We start from the raw sequence: 24,316 nt of genomic DNA, 5'->3' as shown, positions 1-24,316 counted from the left end.
CTCAGAGGATGAGAGTCGCACGCTGAAGCCACTAAGCCAACACTGCTTTATTTATTTTTATTTTATGTAATCTATATTAATAAAAATGAATCGCAAATTGGGGTTTTTTAATTTATTCCTTCAACTCTAAAGAAAGTTTTTTATGGAGAATAAAATTGGAAAATTTAGTTTTATTTAGTTTTTAGGTTTTTATTCCGGAAAGGCGAACAGTCTCTATAAGGTAGCATAGCAAAGTTTTCCATATGTTGGTATGTAGGTACTAAAAAGGTAGGCAAAATAAAAACTTTAAGGCGAAACGAAGTTAGTTTATAATATAATTGTAGCCTTAGCTGTTTAAATAAATATAAAATGCAATAAACACGAAATATTATTATAAGTAACTACTCATAGTCTATTAAATTATGGTGTAATGATTACAAATTTATTGTTTTCATCACTACAGAGCCTCTGATTTAATCTATGGTCAATTCAAATGTTTTGAATAAAAGACAACACTAAAAAGAAAAGAATTATTCCTTAGGGGCCTCATAGCCTAGCGGTCTTATTAAGTGGCAGCTAGGTGAGTGGTACCGGGTTTGATGCGAGGGCAAGTTTTAATTTAATTCAAATTTGTTCTCGGCCTTTGGGAGGGTTGTGCGGTACAGGGCGAGTGCCTAAACCGTACATGGAGGACACGGTCGAATTTCTAAAGACAAGCACGAATTATAAAAAATCCTATACTTGACGCTGGCTAATGCACAAATCGTACCAGAGCCATTAAAAAAAAAGAAAGAAAAAAAGAATTATTCCCGCCAAAAGTTATACGTCAAAATTGACGTTCGACATTTGCGAACCCGTCGAGAAATGGAAAGCATTAATCAATGTTAACGAGCGCACAGTTTGTAAACACGTTCGACGGTTTAATTGCCCCGCTGCCGATTTGTTGAAAAGAATTATATTTAGAAGTTTAAGGAGTGACTTCCACTGACACAGATCTACTAAGCTTACTAACGTTGGGGACATAGAATGTTTGCTTATTATGCAGTTTGCAGGCAGTTTTTGCCGCACACCACCACTATGTGGAACCAGCTGCCCACTGAAGTATTTCCGAACCAATTCGACTTAGGGTCCTTCTTACCGCGTACCAATTCTTAAAAGGCCGGCAACGCACTCGCGAGCCCTCTGGCATTGAGAGTGTCCATGGGCGGCGGTATCACTTACCATCAGATGAGCCTCCTGCCCGTTTGCCCCCTGTTCTATAAAAAAAGGGTGCGTGTACTTATGTAGGCGCGTAAGAAGTTATACTTCTTTAGCATTATTAAAAATAGTTTTTGATTGCCTCCAAATAATTAATTACAATTAAATAATCAAAGACTGGAAAAGGAGTCATTATAGTCAATAAAGTTCAGTGTACATTTGTAAAATTAAATAAATAATTATTTATTATTATTCTCTTACATTAAGTGTAACATAAATGCCGTAGCATCTTCCGTGGGCAACTTCATTCTGCTAATTTTGTGTCACGGTGCGCGCGCAACGTAAAATTTCACTCTCATAAATTTTTCATAATGCGTCTAAAGAAGTATAACTTCAAAAAACTTAAACAGTTCAATATTCTGTGTTACTTGGCTGCGTATATTGTTAAATTCTACCAACGGCTTACGACAAATACTCTACATGTTTCGCCACACACATTTGGTTTTGTTATATATACGCGTTGACACACAATGTGTTGTCTTTCAATAGCATTAAAGGAAATCTTTCGCAATGGTTTCCTGCATATATGCATAATCGTGTTTTATTTCGTGGTCATGTCGCAGCTAACTAGCTAAATTTGCCGTTCAATCAACAGCCAAGCCTCCTAACTAAACAGCAGATATTCAGCCAGTAGATCAAACAGCTAAGAATATGGCGTTTCATAACTTGCCTAGCCTAATATAAATTATCTAAATCTAAACAATTTAAATTTAGTTCCACTTTCTGCCACCTAGCTAGCGCCATAACTCTTCAAACGGTCAATATGGCGTTGGTAAACCATAACTTTGATGGTGTTTTCCAAAGTTTAATGAAAACAACAAGTACAATTGAAGAGTGTAGTGACATTTATAACGTGACTGATTCTGGCAACTTAATTTTTAAAGAAATATTTTTTTATGTCAGATGTTTCTTCTCTTTTATTTCTTTGACATGGTCACTCTATCGTACGAATGGCCTAAGCATTAGCCAGTTTATAAAATGTAACAAACGCTACGGCTGAATATCTTTCAGGCCGCTTGTTAAACGACGCTGTTTAGTTAAACGGCTAGGCTGTTAATTTAACGTCTAATTAAGCTAATTGGCTGCGACAATGGGATCCATGGGATTACTTCCTCTCAAGTCATAGTGACAACTGATGGCCCCAGGGCTCAAGCCTGAACCCATGATCTTCTCCTGATTTGTTAAATGCCTAATTGCTTTCTTATAAAGAATATATACAGGGTGGCCAAAAAGTCGTGGATCAAACGCAAATAGGGGATAGATGAGGTCATCAGCTGCAAAAAATTGTTCTACGGGAGGTCTCTAAGCTCAACCCCTGCAGAGTTATAATTTATTTTGTGTTTTATTAAATTGACTTTTTTTACTAATTCTTATTAAAATTCGAAAAAAAATACATCTGTATCTTTTTCATAATATCCACTAGATTGGTACTGATGAGTTCTTGCGTTAGACATACTATTTATAGTTGTTTATTGAGTGCATTGAAGATAATATTAAGTTATACGATATACATTTTTTTTCAAATCAAAACTTTTTGTTTACTTCGGACCCCACTGTGAAAAAAAAATACTAAAACCGAATAGTGACCCTGTATGGGTAGAGTATTTTTTATTACAAGTTTTGGCGCATTTAATAGGGATTGTGAAATAATTGTATTAAAACAATTATTTCTCAATGGTTGGGAAACAAAACATTTTACAATAAGAATGCCAATGAAAGTGGCGGAGAGTTTATTTCCAGTTCTTCTCTTCCGCCCTTGATTGGAGAACTGGCAGTAAATTGTAAATGAGAAGCATTTTGTATATATTTCTTTTTTGACGGTTATAAGTGTACATTGTGTTACCTATATGAATAAATGATTATGAATTTTTAATTCCTTCATGAAGTGTTAAATCTTTGCAGTTCCTTACAAAAATTTCGTAAGACGAAAGGCTTGGCAATTGAACATTGTGATATTGAGTTTATTGCCAGCTCTTCTCGTCCATTTTACGCCCTTCATTTAAAAGTATTGTTATTTACGATTATAAGTGTACACTGTGCTAATAAATGATATATGACTAGAAATAAACTGTTTATATGACTGGTAGTTCTGTCTTAGTACCAGTTTTAATGAGCGTCGATCCTTTAATAGGTATTGCAGCATAAATACAAAGCGAGAGAACGCACGTGTTAAAGTTCAAAGCGTTGAGTAAATATCGCACGTAAAATCATACTTTATTTGCGAGAGAAATAGCATTTGGCCTAAAATGTTTACGGGAAGGGCAATAGACAAAAAATAAAAGATATTTTACGGTTTTTATTCTCATCAGTCATCAGTAATATTAACGAAGGCAAAACATAATCTGCAAAATTAAACAGATTATTAAACTGTTGTCTACGGGACGCCCAAAAAGGGCAGTCGTCGAAGCACATGGATACATTATATATATATGTTAACGTAAAATTGTAAAAACCGTTAGATTGTAATCTATCTCGCGAGATTATAAACTGTCGAAAGATTGTGAACCTCAGCGTACTGCTTACAATTTAACGTATTATTATTCGGTAGATTGTAATCTATCGAAGTGAAACCGTCAAATTGTGAAACGGCCATTTTCTACTTTTCTATTGGTTATAAGAGATGTGACATTCTCGTTTTTTATTGGTTATAAGTGATTTGACAATCTCTATAAATTAATCGAATCGATTAATTCCACATTTGTTAATTTTAAAGTCAAACCTAATTTAACCATTACTTGTCAAATGTACAGACATTACATTAACTTCATGTTTCAATTAGTGTAGGGTTCCGAAATTTTTTAAATTATTCAAAAATAAAAAATGGCCGTTTCACAATTTGACGGTTTCACTTCGATAGATTACAATCTAACGAATAATAATACGTTAAATTGTAAGCAGTACGCTGAGGTTCACAATCTTTCGACAGTTTATAATCTCGCGAGATAGATTACAATCTAACGGTTTTTACAATTTTACGTTAACATATATAGTACTAAATATATGTTTAAAATATGGGGGCCTTAGTCACGCACCACAAGATATTGATCTACATAATTTTTTTTTTAAAAGATAATCGACACTAATTAATAATTGTTTCACTGTAAATAAAATTTATTCATAAATAGTTGTTTCTTAAAAAAAACAAATAAAGAGGTAATCACCGAAACTGAAGCCTTTTTTGAGGCAAAATTCAAATAGTTCTATAGAAATCAACTATATTGAATAATCAAATCAAATTGAATATATAAAAAAAAAATATATATATTGAAAAGATTTTTTTCTATCTTAGCCTACGAATTTTTGTGCCCATTTAATAGCGCTATACTCCAGTATGTCCAAAAACGTATCGGATTTGGTCTTTCGTAAGAAGTTTGCACTCAATTTCGAATTACCCCTACACACACAGTCGCTTATTAAAGATTTATATAAGTAATTATTGTCATCTAATTACAGGACCGTAGACAGTATATAATATAGTAATCTTCAAAACACAAAAACATAGCGCGCAAAACCCGACCAAATTTGTTTTAGTATGTTTTTATTTTATAGGGTTTTCTAGTAATTAAATTGTGTTATAACTTTACTATTCTATAATATTCCAGCGTTTTATTTGTAATAATTTACGGTGACATTGTTAATTCGTATAATAATAAACATGCGATTAACGCGCAAATGTTATTTTGTATCTTTCGAAATGAGTAAGCGATAGAGAACTGTTAATAATTGCGCTTTCAATAAAATCTAAAAATAAACGCGTCTTGCTGTCTATGCCTCCAGTTGCCTGGAGGCGGCCATCACGAATTTGACGTCTCGTTTACGTTTTCCCGCCTTTTTGACATAGATAAAAAAAATACTTTCATAATCTGTTTTGGACGTTAAGCGCGATTTTATATAATAAGGTTTTAGTGTATTCAAAATGAATTTAAAATTACAAGTATTACTTTTGATAGTTTTGTGCTTGGGAATACAGGGAAAGAGTTCTGAAGAGCGGCAGGATATTCGCGGTCATGTTAAGGTATTTTTTGTCTTTAATTAATATTATCTATGCTATTCTGTACATAAACAATGTTTTAGTTTTTTAATTAAATATCCATTAAATAGTATATTAAAATGAATAAATAACATTAATTTTTGTTGGTGGAACGATTACATTTTAAAATTACGAATTGTAGTATCAAATAAATTAGCGTTGGCCTAGCGGCTTCAGCGTGCGACTGTCATCCCTGTGGTCATGGGTTCGATCCCCGGCCGAGCTCTAATAAACTTTCTATCTATTTGTGCATGTAACACTCGCTCGAACGGTGAAGAATTCGTGAGGAAATATGCATGTCTCAAACCCAAGAAGCGACGGCATTTGTCAGAAGGCTGATCACTTATGAAAAAAAATCAAAGAATCGGATGCAATCTGAGACCAAGATCCATTTAAGGTTGTTTATTATTATTGGCATCAAATAATAAACAGTGGAGCCTCAACACTTTGTTTTGGCCACAGATTTTTGTATATTTTTCTTAATAGGTGATCAGTCGCGAACACACGCCCTTAGACCCAAAGACTTCCTCAAGATGTTTTTCTTCCCCGTACGAGCGAGTGTTAAATACACACACTAAGTCCGATAGTGAACCAAATGTATCATCATCTTTACTACACTTGAATAAAAAAAATAAAAGGGTGCGTGTACTTATGTACGCGCTTAAGAAGTTATACTTACTTTGGCATTATTAAAAATAGTTTTTGATTGCATGCAAATAATTAATTACAATTAAATAATCAAAGACTGGAAAAGGAGTCATTATAGTCAATTAAGTTCAGTTTACATTTGAAAAATTAAATAAATAATTATTTATTATTATTCTCTTACATTAAGGGCCTGTTTCACAATGTACGGAGCTATTTATTACTTATTGGTAGGATAAACACTATTGTTGCGTTTTACGACTGTCAGATAGCGCTATTCGTCACATAAAGTCCATCATAAGTTATGAGTCCGACGAATGTCAAATAGCACAATTTATCTTCCAAATAATTTATGTGTTGCATAGCTATTTGGTACTTTATTGCGAAACAGACCCTAAGTGTAACATAAATTCTATTATTATTCGAATGTTGTTTTTAAATTATGTCCAATGCTGTAGCATCTTTCGTGGGCAACTTCATTCTGTTAATTTTGTGTCACGGTGCGCGCGCATCGTTAAATTTCACTCTCATCAATTTTTCATAACGCGCCTAAAGAAGTATAACTTCAAAAAATCTAAAATGTATGTTTTGGTAGTAATAAATGAGTTCTTTAGTTCATAATTCAATATATTCAATATCTTATTCAATAGGTCATATAACCATATTAATTCGGTCGTAGCACTATGTTCTAGTCTAAAGCTTTTCTCGGTGAATAGACTTAATGCAAAAATAATTGATGTCTTCTATAAAACTGTAGTATATCACTTTGCTCTATTGTCAATAGTTTCCGCAGGGTACGTGATTAAGTAATCTTTATTGGTTATACTATCATAATTTCATACAGAACTCTTTTGAAAATATTCTATAACCTATGATCGTCAGGTTCTACGGCTACATCCAAATAATCCAACGATTACAAAACAAAGTGCTCAGGGGAAGAGAGAAGAGATTAGACTAAAATTATTTGTCTTTAGTTAGGCTAGTTCGCAAGGTTCCATGTCTCAGTAAAGTAATTTAAAAAAAAAAGTTCATCAGGGCTAACGTAGGGTTCTAATGGGGATAAAAGTTTTCACAGAAAAGTTTCGCAAGCAACCAAATCTTTTCTCTTTATAATAATGTTATCTCATAGCAAGAGTTTATGATACCCCTCTTACGAATTTTGAGCAGTTGAAGACTAAAACAGCGACAGAAGTGAGAGCCATATCAGCTGACGTACTGCGGCGTGTCTCTGCAAATTCGCTTTCGTTTAAAGAGTGCATTCACCGTGATGGAAGACCCTGATATGCCCTACATAAAATCCACACTAATAAATTATAGTTAGCAATTTCAAAAATTTATTTAAAAAAATACTAATACTGCTAACATAATTAATCAAACAAAAAGCAATAACAGCTAACCTTAAAATATATTATTAAAAGGTTCCGAAGATACTGGTAGTTACACCAGCCCTGCGATTCTGTAACTCACTTTTCGAACTCACACAGCGGTTTTCGCAGCAGCGGTCTCGCTCAAATCAGTCGTAAAGCAGTCATTTTACGATTTGGCATTCTGATAAACAATAAACTACAAGCTCCCTTCTTATCAGAATGTCAAATCATAAAATGACTGCTTCACGACTGATTTGAGCGAGACCGCCGCTGCGAAAACCGCTGTGTGAGTTCGAAAAGTGAGTTAAAGAATCGCAGGGCAGCTCTGAAGTCACCGGTGTCACCAGGCGCCTTAAATCTTTAATTAGCGCCTGTGCACTTGAACCCCACAGCCCAAGGGTGTATTACAAAGGGGACAATTTTTTTTTTAAATTAAACTCCGGTTTGTAACAATGATAGTTAGGAAAGCTTTAGTAGAAAAAGCTAAATATAAAATGGAAGCTATTTTTTTAATTTATCAAAGAATTGGGCGTACTTTTATGTTCTGCCATAAATTAACGCACTTCTGTGTGACAAAAAAATCAACGAATCACAAAATTTTGTACTAACTGCAAAAAAAGTTTGATAATAATTTTTTTTTTAATTTTTTATGTCAACATAGTGGTGATACATAATATTAAAAATATTTTGTGAATAAATAAAATTACCAGCCAGTTTCCTCACGATGCTTTCCTTTACCGTATGGACCCAGAACATCAATATACGCAGTCAATCAGTATCAAGCAGATACCTAGGCCTAGTGGCTTAAGCGTGCGACTCTCATCTCTGTGCGCATTTTACATTCGCTCGATCGGTGAAGGACAACATCGCTACGAAACCGGCTTGCCTTAGACCCAAAAAGTCGACGGCGTGTGTCAGGCACAGGAGACTGGTGAACTTGCCTATTAGATAGACATAACATGAAACAGATACAGAAATCTGAGGCCCTAACGTAAAAAGGTTGTAGTATTTTTTTTTTGTTAGTTACTTAATGTTTGTAATTAATTTTATTATTATTTAATATTTTCTGTGTTCATATTTAGGAATATTAGAAGGTAAACGTGAGGAAGCCGGCTTGTCTTAGACCCAAAACGTCGACGGCGTGTGTCAGGCACAGGAGGCTGATGAACTTGCCTATTAGATTGACATATAAAACATAAAATACAGAAATCAGAGGCCCTAAAACAATATATGTAGTCTTTTTTAACGTGACAACGTCTTATAATTCGATGGAGCCGGCTGCACGCACGAAAAAACATGACACATGCGGCGTTACCTCGCTCTGAGGCGTTCCAATTAAGGCTTGAAGTGCAAGCGAGAGCGCGAAGCGACAGAGGGGCACAATCGGACTCCGCGCTCTTCAGCGTTCGACATCTGTCTCTCTCCTACTTGAGTGAGCGATTCGTGACGTTGTCACGTTCAACTATCGTCAGTAAACCGACTTTACAGACAACCGATTTTTTAATATAATCAAAGCTTTGTTTGCTACCGCTACCCTATCAAAGCGTGCCAAACGACAATCGCTTATGATTTTGTTGAGAAATATTATAAATCACAATAATTTCGTTCTAGTCGTGCCAAGTGACGCAGATTGCTTATTTTTGATATTTTCAGGGACATTGCATACGAAATGTAGGACATTGTTTAATAATTTATTTATTGTAGTGAAACTTCTTAAGGCGCATGAGGGTTAAATGTTTACGGATGAAATAACAATATTAGCGTCACGAAGATGTGCAGCGTCGTTGTCGAAGAAAAGGGAGAGAGCGATTGAGACCGATTAAGAGAGAGTGAGAAGGGCGAATTACCTTATAGAAATTATATTTTTAAGATTTCGTATAGAGAATTTATGAAATATTAGTATTTATATTTTATACAAAATAATTTATTGAAATCTCAAATGACGATTTGTAAATTAAAATGCCACGTGTAATTATCGAAGAATTAATTAAAAACAATTATAATTTGTATTAATTTCGACTCTTTTAATATTTTAATGCCAATGAAATTCATTAAATTCCTAACATATCTTCCTTATTCCCTCCCTCTTAGTATAAATCTAAAGTTTTAGATTTCTATAAATATGAACAAGACTTAAAAATTAGTTTGCCAAAGAAGTTTCACTTCTGACATGTGTACTTTGTACGCACGTAATTTTTTATTTATTAAAGTTCACTACATCATACATAATGCTATTTACAGTCTATCACGCTATTACTATACTTTTATAATACTTTACTATATATTATATTCGGATATTATAGTTTATCAGGCATTGCGTTAGGCATGCCCTGCGATTCTGTAACTCAGTTTTCGAACTTACACAGCAGTTTTCACAGCAGCGCGCTCAAATAAGTCGTAAAGCAGTCATTTTACGATTTGGCATTCTGATAAACAATAAACTACAAGGAGGGACCTTATCAGAATGCTAAATCATAAAATGACTGCTTCTGTGTGAGTTCGAAAAGTGAGTTACAGAATCGCAAGGCTGAAGTTATTCTTACATACACTCAAAGGTTTTATGGTTGGCGCCTAACATAAACTTTATAGCGTAACATTGAAACTGCAGTAAGTGAAGTGCATTGCTCGCACTCAATATTATAAATTTGGCGTGATGCCAATTGTGAAATAAACTTAAAATTGAGATTACTATGACACATAATTTATGTGTTGAGGCGATAAGGTTGCTTTCTGAGTATAATTATTTTATTGTCTTTTATTGACATAACCTTTACACATTTAAAGAAAACACTTTTTAACCGGATTAAAGTTATGTATTATAATTACATATATCCAAATTAAAATCTCAAGATAAACAATCCGCGAAAATAGAGGACACCGTGAGGCATTTCTGCCAAAACCCTCCATCTTTTAGTCGATACCTACTCCGGAGAAACAAATACTGATAATGCAACTTTTTCTACAGCTGTGATACTTTTTTGACATTCAACACCTTTTGTCTTCAGTCACCGTGACCACGCACGCTGTAAAGCACGCGAAACTTCGGTTAAATTTAAAATTATGTTGAACCAGCTGGCCTGGCGAACATCGTACCGCCTAACAGTCGATTCTTTATTTTTTTAAAATACTTATTCTGCTATTCGGGACACCAGTAAGATAAAAAAAGAAATTTGATAAGACAACAAATACATTACGTCGAAAAATAAAAATGTACCTTCCCGGAACCTCTCCACTAACATTTGAACTTTATGATATGGTATTAAAGTTCAAATTGTCTTTTAAGTATTATTACGAATATTTTGTATGGGAATGAGTTACAATTACATCGACATAAAGAATGGAATAAAACAAATGTACACATGAATTACGATAATTTCAGATCATTTAGTACGAAAGTTAGGGTGCGGAAAGATAATGCTTGTTCAGTAGAGATTTAAAGGAAGATAGAGAAGGAGCTAAGCGGAGACCTCATTGCGGCGACAGAATAGAATGAAAGAAAATACCGTGACACCGGCATGTCTTAAATCCAAAATCTACATGTCAGACCTAACCATTATTATTCTTTAAAAAATCCATTGTTTTTTTTAAATCTTCAATTAAATAAATCAATGGCGCAATAACAAGTAGGTGATCAGCCTTCTGTGCCTGACACACGCCGTTGACTTTTTGGGTGTAATCTAAGGCAAGCCGGTTTCCTCACGATGTTTTCCTTCACCGTTCGAGCGAATGTTAAATGCGCTCATAGAAAGAAAGTCCATTGGTGCACAGCCGGGGATCGAATCTACGACCTCAGGGATGAGAGGCTACATTACATACTGATTTCTAGTTACTATATCAATCAGAAATCTCTGCCTTCTAAGACTGAATGTGAACAAATTTTAATTAAATTAAATTTACAGAGCGATGCAACAGCGCTTATATTTGCTGACGAGTTCAAACAGACAATAGAGAAGTATCTTTTCGGAATTTGCCCGCAGCCATATAAGGTAATTATCACTTTTATTATAATTTATCAAAATGTATAAAATATTTAACTTTAACGCTCATCGTGGGTAACACTGAAAATGTTTAGAACTGGCCAGTTAAAAACATTGCTAATGAAAACTTTTTTGAATTTCAATTTTAGAACTCTTTGGTAACCTAATGCATTTGTCATTTGTTTTTGTGAATTGGCGGCAAATCTAAAACTCTTGTTACACGTGAAAATTAACCGAAAGGTGGGAACTGACCAAAGTTTATGAGGTGTAATGTAGCATTCGCATCGAGCGTGTTACGCATCGAGCATGTTACGCTGTGTTCTAAAATCGGCGTAACATGCTCGTCAAAACTCTGTGCTCCACTTTCGCCGCCAGTGTTCACGAGATGTGATAGTGATAATATTGATATATTTCATTCTATTTAATTATTGTTTCATTCAAATTAAGAAGAAGAAAAAATGTTACTGGACATAAAACTTATTTAAAAACACAGGCGTATGAGGTGGTTTGTTATTGATTGCAATATTAAAAACCAAATGATTACTGGACAGTAAAAAAACTTGCGTACTAAGGTCTCGATTTTGAAGAACTGTTGAATTTAATTCTACCAAAAGTACTTAAAAAAGACACAATTTATAGAAAATCATAATCATGATCACTCGCGACATGGGACGCGTAATTACTGAACCGCGTAACAGTCAAAGGATTCGCCAAAAAACCGACAGCCGGGTGGAACACTCAAAGCGAGCGGCTCGTTGCTCGCTGGTTTCCCCGTAACACGACGTACTGACTGCAAGAATGCTCGCTGTGTAACATTACATTACATGTTACATTACACCTCGTAACGTTGGTCAGTTCCCACCTTAAAACTAGAATAATTGCGAAATAGGCACGTTGGTTGCAGATGACGCTGGGGAGTAAGACAAAGAACGGGACCACCTTCTCCTGCGACCTCGATACGGAACACCAGGATTTAGCAGCAAGGTATCGCTTTAATAATAATAACCATATTTTGATGGTCATCCGAGGCAACTAGATTTTGAAATGTCGGATGATCATTTTATCTCTTCCCTGTATTTATATAGAAATGTCCTTATTCGTGCACAGAAACATACATATTATTGTATTGTCTTTTATTGACATAAACTTTACACATTTAAAGAAAAAACTTTTTAACCGGATTAAAGTTATGTATTATTATAAATTTACAATTATTTAACATAATTTTAAATTTAACCGACGTTTCGCGTGCTTCACAGCGTGCGTGGTCACGGTGACTGAAGACAAAAGGTGTTGAATGTCAAAAAGTATCACAGCTGTAGAAAAAGTTGCATTATCTGTATTTATTTCCCCGGAGTTGGTATCGACTAAAAGATGGAGGGTTTTGGCAGAAATGGCTCACGGTGTCCTCTATTTTCGCGGATTGTTTTTCTTGAGATTTTAATTTGGATATTATTGGATCCCAGGTGTTTGACAATTTTGGGCCGTCTTCTCTATTGAAATTAATGCATATTATAAGTTATGTTAAATAATTATTGTAAATTTATAATAATACATAACTTTAATCCGGTTAAAAAGTTATTTCTTTAAATACATATTATTTTTAAGTCGAATGTAGAAGTCGAAGTAAGAAGTAGACATGGGGAGAAATTGGCTGTGCCAAAAATCAATCTGGAACTGATTAGGAAAAACACTTTTTGTATGACAATTAAGGTTTACAGTAATTTACCGAAAGAATTAAAAGATCTTCCGACTAGTCTTTAAAAATCGACTTGGTGTATTACTTTTGGAATAAATGATTATTTGCGGGAGACACTGTAGTTGATATAAATTTAATAAAGTATGATATGATGTACGATACAAATAATATAAGAATTGACCAAATCATCTGACTAATAATGTAAAATTCCTCTAAAGACAAATTTGCGCGCCATTGTGTGTGGCAGAATATGCGAACTTACGATTGTACCACCTTCAATATTTTTGTACCATATTCTTGCAATAAATTATTATTATTAGTATTAATATTACAAATTCTCGAGAAATGTGCCCGACTCATATAAAAATTATGAAAGGGGAATTTTTAAACTCTGCAAAACCGCCTATACCAGAAAAAGTAAATAAATGTCTTCTAATAAAACAATTTTTTACCGGATTGAAGTTATGTATTTACAATTATCAAAAAACACCCCAATTTCAATAGAGAAGACGGCCTAAAATTGTCAAACACCTGGGATCCAATAATATCCAAATTAAAATCTCAAGATAAACAACCCGCGAAAATAGAGGACACCGTGAGCCATTTCTGCCAAAACCCTCCATCTTTTAGTCGATACCAACTCCGGGGAAATAAACACAGAAAATACAACTTCTTCTACACCTGTGATACTTTTTGACATTCAACACCTTTTGTCTTCAGTCACCGTGACCACGCACGCTGTAAAGCACGCGAAACGTCGGTTAAATTTAAAATTATGTTAAATAATTGTAAATTTATAATAATACATAACTTTAATCCGGTTAAAAAGTTTTTTCTTTAAATGTGTAAAAGTTATGTCAATAAAAGACAATACTAAATGTATTTTAGTCGAGCACTTTTCTCGAGATGTCTTAATTGTATAATTTATAATATTACACGCTTTATATTAGCTTCACCTGTATGTATGTATGTATGTATGTAACCGACTCCTTCGGACTCGATTTTGACCCACTTTTAACGGACAGATTTAATCCAAACTTTGCGCACCTGTCAAAGATCGATGACAATGCAATAATCCGAAAAAAAATTTAAAAAAATTAACTAAAAAATAAATAATAGTTAAAAAAAACTAAAAAACACGCTTTTAAAGCACATCAAACTAAAAAGTGAAAAATAATTCCTAATTTAGGCTGAAAATGGTAATGAACAAAAAATACTGGTATTATTGTGAAAAAGCGTGGGGCGCTCTGTGCCATATTTTTCGTCTATCGAGCAACCCTTGATGTTCTTTAAAAGCGTGTTTTTTAGTTTTTTTAAACTATTATTTATTTTTAGTTGAAATTTGGCAATACATAAGCTGTAAATAAATATTTCAGGCTTGCAACATTAGCGTTAAGAGCTCATTCGGCATCGCGTTCAGATTGTCTAAGACTAGGAGCGGCGCTGGCGAACACGCTCGGAGATTTGGCGCGAACAGCTGCGAACCAACAAAATATGTTTCCCTCTAGTAAGTTCAACAGAGACATCTACATTCTTCACCTATCACTGCGATGACGACATAATATATACCTTCTCGGCCTTAGGACCAATCAGGGTTCTTTACTTCGCACTTTGCTAAGTCCATTCACTATTATTAATAGGAACATGGTGTAATGGTTGCAGCTCCTTACAAACATTGTGTAAAACAAAAAACTTGGCGATTAAAAAGAGTGGCAGAGCTTGTTGCCAGTCTTCCCTTCCGTTCTACGCCCTTGATTTGAGAACTGACAGTAAATGTAAAATTAGAAGCATTTAATATGTATTTCTTTTTGGACGTTCATAAGTGTACCTATGTACTACTCATGTCATGAATACATGACTTTGTCTTTGCCAGCAGGCTTCCGTACTGCATATAGAAGAATGTCTATTTATTTGTCTCGCTAAAACTCGAGAATGGCTGCACCGATTTGGCTAATTATGATCTTATAATATTTGTGGAAGCTCACACACAGTTTTTTACAGTAATTATCCGGAGCTGAATATATTCGGTAGTGATCTGATCGGTTTTAAAGAAAGCATTGCCTATCTCGAACGTAATCCGCTGTTTTGCTGATATTTTTTATTATTTCTTTTTGTGCTTAGCAAAAATTTCTGGTATTTTTATTTTAACTAGTATATATTTTAATTGTATTTTTTTGTATAATTTATGTTAACCTTCATAGCCATAAAAATAAATTAATTAATGGTACTACAACCTTTTTAGGTGTGGGACTTAGATTTCTGTATCTTAAACCTTCCAGCAGCTGAGCTTATAAATTTATTAAAGTTTACCACATCATACATAGTACAAAATCTATGGTATATGTTAACTATTTTATCTAAAATGTATGACAATTAAAGAGAGCAGTGTTGGCCTAGTGGCTTCAGCGTGCGACTCTCATCCCTGAGATCGTAGGTTCGATCCCCGGCGGTACACCAGTAGACGTCTATGTGCGCATTTAACATTCGCTCGAACGTTGAAGGAAAACATCGTTAGGAAACTGACATGTCTTGGACTCCAAAAGTCGACGGCGTGTGTCAGGCACAGGATGCTGATCACCTACTTGCCTATTAGATCAAAAATTATCACGAAACAGATTCAGAAATCTGAGGCTCTATAGTTTACAATCTACCGAATAATAATACGTTAAATTGTTAGCAGTGCGTTGAGGTTCACAATCTTTCGACAGTTCACAATCTCGCGAGATAGATTACAATGTAAAGGTTTTTACAATTTTACGGTGACATATACAAAAAATACCTGGAAACAGTTGCCCAAGAAAAGAGCGTACCTATAGTTCATGAAAAGGCAGGCACACTCTTGGCATTGCGAGTGTCTATGGGTAGAGGCCATCAGGTGAGCCTCCTGCCCGTTTGCCACCTGTTCTATTTCGCGCTAGGTCTCCACCCTGAATAAGGAAACCAATAACTTGGATATATTTTCTAGCATCAGCGGCTGAGACAAAGAAGAGAAAGTTATCAAAGAGCCAAAAAATGCAGATAAAAGCTAAACAACGTACAGCACTCGCTGTTAAGAAGAAGGCCGCTGCCGCCGCCGCCGCCGCCGCTGCTAAGATTACGTCATAAATGTGACGTCATCAACTAGTGTAGTGTAAAATTCGACACTTTTTTTTTTCAAGATATTATATAGATTTAACATTACTAAGACTGAGATAACATGGAATTCGGGCCCTAGGACTCGAAGAAGTCTATTTAAATATATTTATTTTAATAAACTAGTCAGATGCTAGATTTTATAATAAAATATCGAATCATCCAAGTGTTGTTTTATTATTCTATATATCACTTAACTAAAATGGCCGCCATTCCTACTTCTGTCAAAGCTAAAAGGGTATAATAATAACACATATTTTATTTGCACAGAAACTACTTAACTATCTATTACTAAATAATCGTAAATGATTTGCAATTAAAATAATTAAAAAATTATTATCAGAGAATGCAAATATTATTTATTATTTATTTTTTAAATATATTTATCCACAAAAAAAGTAACACCTTAATTCAAACCATGCCCCGCAAAACTGCTTACGTAGTTTGACTGCAGGTAAATACCCTTAAATAAACATAACTTCTAAATCACTAAATTACTAACACTACTACTACTACTACTAACACTAATACAATTGATTTACTTATATATAAAGTATGTAGTTACTATCAGCCTTGCTATTCTGTAACTCACTTTGAGCGCCACTGCCGCTGTGAAAACCGCTGTGTGAGTTTGAAAAGTGAGTTACAGAATCGCAAGGCAGGTCAACTTTATTTAAAAAAGGTATTGGTTAACATAATATTGATCTCTGTGGTTTTTAAGTTTTTGTTGACTTAACAATTAATAAAGTAAATTCATTATTAATTACAAAAAAACGCACATTCTATTCACTCGTATATAGAAAAATGAATCCCTATTTTCCATGTGGTCTTTGATTTTCCTTTTGGGAAAAAGGCGTGGTGATAGAAATTTATAAATTTATAAAGAGTTAAAGTTTGTCTTGTGATCTACTGAATCGATTTTAAAAATTCTTTTACCAATAGCAAGTTACCAGTTATGAGTATCGTAGACTAATATTAAAAGACTTTTGCGTGGTACCACGGATACCAAGCAAGAGAGACCGGTCAAACGAAGGTCTTACGAACGCTGCCTTAATGAGAAATATAAAATTGAGTTCTAGAGAAAATTTGTAGAAGACATAGACAGACATATTAGACATATGTCTAACTTTTTTTACTTTGGCATTATAAGTTAAGTGACATATATAAATGTATATAAATGTATATATATAGATTATAGATATTTATTTATATTTTATAAAGGGATATATACTATATATATATATATATATCCCTTTGGGCACTTCGTGGCTCCAACGTGCCGTATAGGTAGTAATTTTTTGATCCATTTTCACTCGTTGATCCGGGTGTCTTTTGATGAGCCAATCAGGGCGCAGTATTTGACAAGCGCTTCCTCATTGGTACGTTTGGGCTACTATATTACTGGCTACAGTAACTTAATAATGTCTAGCTATTATTTCAAATTCTCCTCAAAGTAGTAGAGAATCTTGCCATAAAAAAAGAAAAATTCACAAGAAATCAGTCTGGAGTAACGTGATTCCAGATCAAACCTTTACTTGTTATTTTTTGGAGGGGACTCTTTCCTTTTGTAACACCGTTACTGAGCGAGGGAAGAGATAGTACACAAAACAGCCACAGTGGAGTGGAGCGAGTGAACTAGAAGATAAGTGCAGCAAATAGTGAATCACCGAACGAGGGCGCAGCGATCTCAATGAACTAGAATGAATGAAGATCCAACAATTACAAAGGAGTGAAATAATGAACAGCATACGATGATGACGCAGTACGTATAAATGAGTGGAGCGAAAAAACTTAATGTTGATCGAAAACTAATAAAGTTGTTTTTTTTTTGGACAATTCACACCAATTGACCTAGTCCCATGCTAAGCTGGTGAAGCTTGTGTTATGGGTACTGGATATACATACATATTATACATAGATAGACGTAACACATATAAATACATATTTAAACACCCAAGACCTAAGCACAACATCAAATGCTCTTCACATCGATGTTTCTCAGCCGGGGATCAAACCCGGGACCCATGGATTCGCAGTCAGGGATACTAACCACTAGACCAATGAGCCGTCGATCGAGTATTGTAGTGATGATGTTTACAATAGAAAAAAGAAAAAGGTAACTCGAAAAGAGTCTATCATAATCATCTTATAAATGTAAGTAGGTGCTAGACGAAAGGGGCTTTTCATAATATCTACTTTAAAATAGTAAAACTTCAGCTATTTCACTGTTATTTATCCATCATTTAATCAATAATGAAACAGCTAATATTTTTTGCACGATCGGAGTGTTGTAGCAGTGGTATTAATTATAAGAAAAATTATTTATCTATTTCAAAAAAAACAAACGATATTAAATAAACCATTGTTTCTCTTATATTATAACACAATATTAAATTCAATGCAGTCTTATGCATTTTTTCTTGTCTGAGTTTTAACAAAAATATAGAAATACATACTTTTTTTAACAGAACAAATCCCGGAACTAAATGCCCGTTTGGTAAGGTCTCTCATTTCTCAGACGTATTTCCGGCAGCAAAAATTGGAGGTGTTCCAATGAAGTTCCCCCGAGACTCCTGCATAATCAGTATCATCAAATTCGGGCGACCGATTTTAAAGTCAAAGTTACCAGCAGCCGTTTCGGCCGAAATGTGTGGCCGAGTCATGGAAAATTGGGTCCAACGAATCGACCGCTGCCCTGCGATTCTGTAACTCACTTTTCGAACTCACACTGTGGTTTTCGCATCGGCGGTCGCTCTCAAATCAGTCGTGAAGCAGTCATTTTATGATTTGGCATTCTGATAAACAATAAACTACAAGCTCCCATCTTTTCAGAATGCCAAATCATAAAATGACTGCTTCACGACTGATTTGAGAGCGACCGCCGATGCGAAAACCACAGTGTGAGTTCGAAAAGTGAGTTACAGAATCGCAGGGCTGCACACGTGCCTGCGGTGGCCATATGAGGGAAGTCGAGTTCCATTCATAAATGTTTTGAATGTACTTCAACCCAATACTAAAGTTTTTGAAATATCTCAAACGGGTTTCATTTTATTTTGAAAAAAAGTTGTCAAGACCTTATTGGAAATCCCATTAGAATATCTCAATATATAGTAAGTAATTAAAGCGCAAACCAACTGTTAGCAATCGAACATTTGAAACCAAAAAGAGCCCATTTAGTTTTTGCCCACGCCCATAAATAATTGTAATATAAAATTCTCGTTTCCTGTAATGTCCAATAAGGTCGAATACAATTATTATATTAAAGTGTCACTTAGATTTAATCCAACGTCGCAACCACTACCTCTAATTTTAAAGAAAGAGCTTCAAACAATGAGTTTCATTTATTTCAACATCCCATAAACAACCGCTACTAAACTTCACTCAAAGGACAAAAATTAAACGACAGTAAACAGCAAAAAAAAATCAAACTAAATAGAAACTAAAACCTCTTTAGTAAAATATAAATTAAACAATATTTTCATTAATGTTATTAAGTTGTAATTCCGAGATAGCCTATTTACTATGGTTTCATGTAAACTTGACTGAAATATATTATTCTTCGGGAGGTCGCAAAAACCTTTCTACCTGGTAAAGCCTAATTTCAAATCACGGCCAACAACTACCTCTCAAAAGTCTTAAGCGCATATAAACATGACTTACGGAAGTTTATAAGTGCAATATCTCAACAAATTCTAATACATAATAATATTATATTATATAATAATATAACTTATATAATAGATTGTCGTCTATATAAATGAATGATGCATACCTACGAGTACAATTGAACCATGAGTTTCAAAGGCAAGGTTGTGCTAATAACGGGTGCCAGCTCCGGTATTGGAGCCGCGACGGCTCTTGAATTCGCTAAAAATGGAGCCAGCGTGGCCATCGTCGGCAGGAACGTGGAAAAATTGAACAAAGCCGCCGGAAACTGTTCCAAATATTCCAAACCGTTGGTAATCAAGGCCGACGTAGGCGACGACAAAGAATGTAAAAACATTGTTGCATCTGTCATAAAAACATTTGGAAAACTCGATGTGTTGGTCAACAATGCTGGGATAACGCGAAATGCGACTATTTTGGAAGATAACTTCTTGGAAATGTATGATCAGATCATGAAAGTTAATGTCCGAGCGCATCTTAACGTTACCTCCCTCGCAGCGCCATATCTGGTCAAAACTAAAGGTAATATCATCAATATATCAAGTGTCGCCGCCTCTTTGGCACCGAAAATGAAAGGTATAACTCCATACTGTGTCTCAAAGGCGGCATTAAACCATTTTACACGCTGTGCAGCTGTGGAATTGGCAGGTGAAGGCGTACGAGTCAACACAGTGAGCCCTGGACCAGTTAAAACCGACCTTTTGGATAACGCTGGTATAACAGACATGAAGATAGATAATTATGCCGACTCTATGCCATTGAAGCGTGTATCGCAGTCTGTGGAAATCGCTGATATGATACTTTTTTTGGCAAGTGACAAGGCCGTTGGCGTGACAGGAGCGGAATTTTTTGTTGACAATGGTTATATGATCAAGAACTAAATTGTCGTAATTATTGTACACGAAAATTGTATGCAATAAAAATATATTGTATCAGTTTAACACAAACAAAATTTATTCTAGAATGTTTTTGTTACCATAATTAAACATTGTTTCTATTAGATATATGTAGAAAACAAAAAATTATAACGTATATCTATACTATAATATTATAAAGAGGAAAGATTTGATTTTTTTTTGTTTGTTTGAAATGGCTCCGAAACTACTGGAGCAATTTCTTTCTTTATTTTTTTCTCGAAAAATTCTTTCACCGTTGGCAAGCTACACTATTCCCGAGTGACATAGGCTTTCATTTTCAAAATTATTAGGGATGCTTACTAAAGCTTGAATAATCTAACCCAAAGTGTAAAAAAATAAACAAAAAACTTCCTTCAATCGCGTGCGCTGCGAAAACTATTAAAGATAGAACAAAATGATGTATTACAATTTTTCAGGACACATCACTATCTATAAAAAAAAAAGTGTGTGTGTACTAAGTACACATGTCAGAAGTAAAACTTCTGTGGCAAACTAATCTTTAAGTGTTGTTCATATTTATACAAATCTAAAAGTTTAGATTTCCGATACCTAGAGGGACGGAAAAAGGAATATATGTTAGGAATTTAATGTCATTAAAATATTAAGTGTCGAATAATAAATAATATTTATAATAAATAATAAATAAAAACGTGACGATTTGCTACAAAATTTCTCCCATACGTCGATAAAGAACTTTCATTCCAACGCCGATAAAGAAGTTTGACTTCAAAAAGCAACATGGCGCGTAACCGAAAAATGTGACGCGTAACGAAAAAATGTTACACTAAATTTTTTTCCAACCCCGATAAAGAAGTTTCACTTCAAAAAAATGTGTGCGTGTACTAGGTGTACACACGTAAGAAGTGAAACTTCTTTATGACCTTATTTTTCGAAAAATGATCTACTATAATATGCAACTTTACAGAAATTGGTTAAATAAAGTTAAATTAGATAAAGTTTAAAAAAAGGCTTTTATTATCATAGACATGAATACAAATACAATTATTTCATTTTAACTTATTACTGTACTACTATGTAGTACTAAGATTATTACAGAATTTCATTAATTGTAATAGAATTATTACTATCATTGTTATCGTTATTATATATTTTTGTTACTAATGGCTTCGAATCTCTTCGGATCAACCGTGGTAGGGACAAGAAAAGGATGGCGCGTAACCGAAAAATGTGACAAATGTGTGTAAATTTTTTTCCAACGCCGATAAAGAAGTTTCACTTCAAAAGATGGCGCGTAACGGAAAAATGTGACGCGTAACGAAAAAATGTTACACTAAATTTTTTTCCAACCCCGATAAAGAAGTTTCACTTCAAAAATCTCTATCTTTTATAGAAAGAACTGATACTGAAAAGGCATACACTCAGGTTAGGTTAATTTCAATTTTGATTATTCTAAAACTTTAATTTGTGTTAATAATTTCTATTGTTTATTTTTCATTAATAAAACCATGAAAAATTAAATATTTAAGGTGTTTATTTTGAAATAAATTCAAAAATTAGGAAAAAATCGATTATTTATTAATCGATTTAAAAAAATATTTAATTAACCTAATCTCGTTTTGATAGATTTTAGGTGAAATTGATAGATCCTGAGTGTATGCCTTTAATCGATTGTTCATGCTAAAAAAAACAATCGTTTAATAAAAAATCGATTTTTTTATGCATAATGTCTCCCTAATTGGAGGCGGCCTTCGCCAATAAAAGGCACACAGGCAAGGTTGTCGAGGGAATGTAAGGGGATGCGCGCGCACCGGGACACAAAATTAACAGAATGAAGTTGCCCACGGAAGATGCTACGGCATTGGACATAATTTAAAAACAACATTCGAATAATAATAGAATTTATGTTACACTTAATGTAAGAGAATAATAATAAATATTTATTTATTTAATTTTTCAAATGTAAACTGAACTTTATTGACTATAATGACTCCTTTTCCAGTCTTTGATTATTTAATTGTAATTAATTATTTGCATGCAATCAAAAACTATTTTTAATAATGCCAAAGAAGTATAACTTCTTACGCGCGTACATATACATTCTAGATTAAGTATCATTGTATTTTGTCTGAATAAAGGCTTATATTATTATTATTTTATTATCGCTGTAATCATTTTGATATCAATTAGGCACAATTTGATAGGTTGCTACGCGGCACACATTGATTTTCATATAAATATTCACACGACATGTCAGAACATCTAAAAAGTAAACAATCGTATCCTATTAATCTTTAAAAAACGTTTAAACGGTTTAAAACATGTTGTATATTTGTGATAAAATACCGAAATTTTTACATTCCTAAAATCTATTTAAGGGGCTGTCCATTTATCACGTGATGTTTTTTTATCATTTTTAACCCCTCCCTCCCCATGGTGATATGTGGTGAGGTTTGATACTACAGAACGCTCCGTAACGCTATTTTTATTATCAATCGCCTGCACCCTTTGGCGACGTTCAGCATATCTGGGATGTTCTAAAGAGACGTAACCTATTCCGTAAACCATCAGGGAGCTAGACATAGTCATTGCAGAAGAGTATGCAAGGAGACTATCGTGATCTAAACCCAAAAACCACGATGTTCACCAGAAAACTAAAAAAAATATAAAAAAAAACAGATGCGATTCTGCCGCAGTTAATTGTATTCCTCTAATCCAAGCCCATGCGTTACCTTTTTGGTCGTAGAGCCAGAGGAGAGAGCGCATTTAATTTATATGATTGCATATTTATTTTTTACAATTATCACTTGAAACAAAATAAAAAGATTCATGGATGGAAAATAAATAATACTTTAAAAAAACTAGAACACACGATATCCTATTATCCTTCCTCGATAGACGAAAAATATGGCACAGAGCGCCCTACGCTTTTTCACAATAATACCAGTATTTTTTGTTCATTACCATTTTCAGCCTAAATTAGGAATTATTTTTCACTTTTTAGTTTGATGTGCTTTAAAAGCGGGTTTTATAGTTTTTTTAAACTATTATTTCTTTTTTTATTTTTAGTTAAATTTTTATTTTTTATTCATTTTTTTTTCGGATTATTACATTGTCATCGATCTTTGACAGGTGAGCAAAGTTTGAATTAAATCTGTTCGTTAAAAGTGGGTCAAAATCGAGTCCGAAGGAGTCGGTTACATACATACATACATACAGGTGAAGCTAATATAAAGCGTGTAATAAAACTGGACAAATGTTTTTATAATATTTATTCCTCGACACTTTGGTGTACGTATGTGTTTATGTAATTAGTATATTGTTGTTGTTGTTGTTGTAAAAGTGGGAACGTATATTCTTCTATACGTCATTAAAAACTGTACAATTAGTAAATAGTGCAAAGCAAAATGTCATTAGAAATTTACAACGCTTAAGAGAAACAGTGCCGATACGACCCTTGGTCCTCAGACTTCTGTTTGTTTCGTGATGATTTCTCAATAGGCAAGTAGGTGACATTGCCTGACACTCTTTTTGGATGCCGGTTTCCTCACGATGTTTTCCTTCCTACGAGCGAGTGTTAAATGCGCAAAATGAGAGTCGTATGCTGGCCAACACTGAGCCAAAATTATTCTTGATGTCGCAAAGAAATCCGACAACGAAATCCATGCGTGCAAAATCAAAAGCTAGTA

At 34.1% G+C, this 24,316-nt stretch overlaps 2 protein-coding genes across 4 annotated transcripts; both read left to right on the top strand.

Moving 5' to 3' along the window:
- Window positions 1-4,982: 4,982 nt before the first annotated feature.
- On the top strand, window positions 4,983-16,252 carry LOC125058812. 3 transcript variants are annotated; one of them, XM_047662957.1, is made up of 5 exons: window positions 4,983-5,251; window positions 11,178-11,264; window positions 12,145-12,239; window positions 14,331-14,461; window positions 15,917-16,252. In XM_047662957.1, the coding sequence occupies exons 1-5, from the start codon at window positions 5,153-5,155 to the stop codon at window positions 16,057-16,059; spliced, it is 555 nt and encodes a 184-aa protein (XP_047518913.1). In that variant the 5' UTR covers window positions 4,983-5,152; the 3' UTR covers window positions 16,060-16,252. The 3 variants fall into 3 exon arrangements, with proteins under 3 accessions (XP_047518913.1, XP_047518915.1, XP_047518914.1); XM_047662959.1 differs by having other exon boundaries at window positions 4,986-5,251; window positions 12,160-12,239; XM_047662958.1 differs by having other exon boundaries at window positions 4,991-5,251; window positions 15,920-16,252.
- A 3,619-nt stretch (window positions 16,253-19,871) lies between these two features.
- On the top strand, window positions 19,872-20,681 carry LOC125058813 (3-oxoacyl-[acyl-carrier-protein] reductase FabG-like). Its single transcript, XM_047662960.1, has one exon. The coding sequence runs from the start codon at window positions 19,878-19,880 to the stop codon at window positions 20,631-20,633; it is 756 nt and encodes a 251-aa protein (XP_047518916.1). The 5' UTR covers window positions 19,872-19,877; the 3' UTR covers window positions 20,634-20,681.
- Window positions 20,682-24,316: the final 3,635 nt, after the last annotated feature.

This window comes from Pieris napi, chromosome 18 (genome assembly GCF_905475465.1).
Source record: "Pieris napi chromosome 18, ilPieNapi1.2, whole genome shotgun sequence".
NCBI classification, from domain to species: domain Eukaryota; kingdom Metazoa; phylum Arthropoda; class Insecta; order Lepidoptera; family Pieridae; genus Pieris; species Pieris napi.
This window is presented reverse-complemented; position numbering and strand designations above follow the sequence as displayed.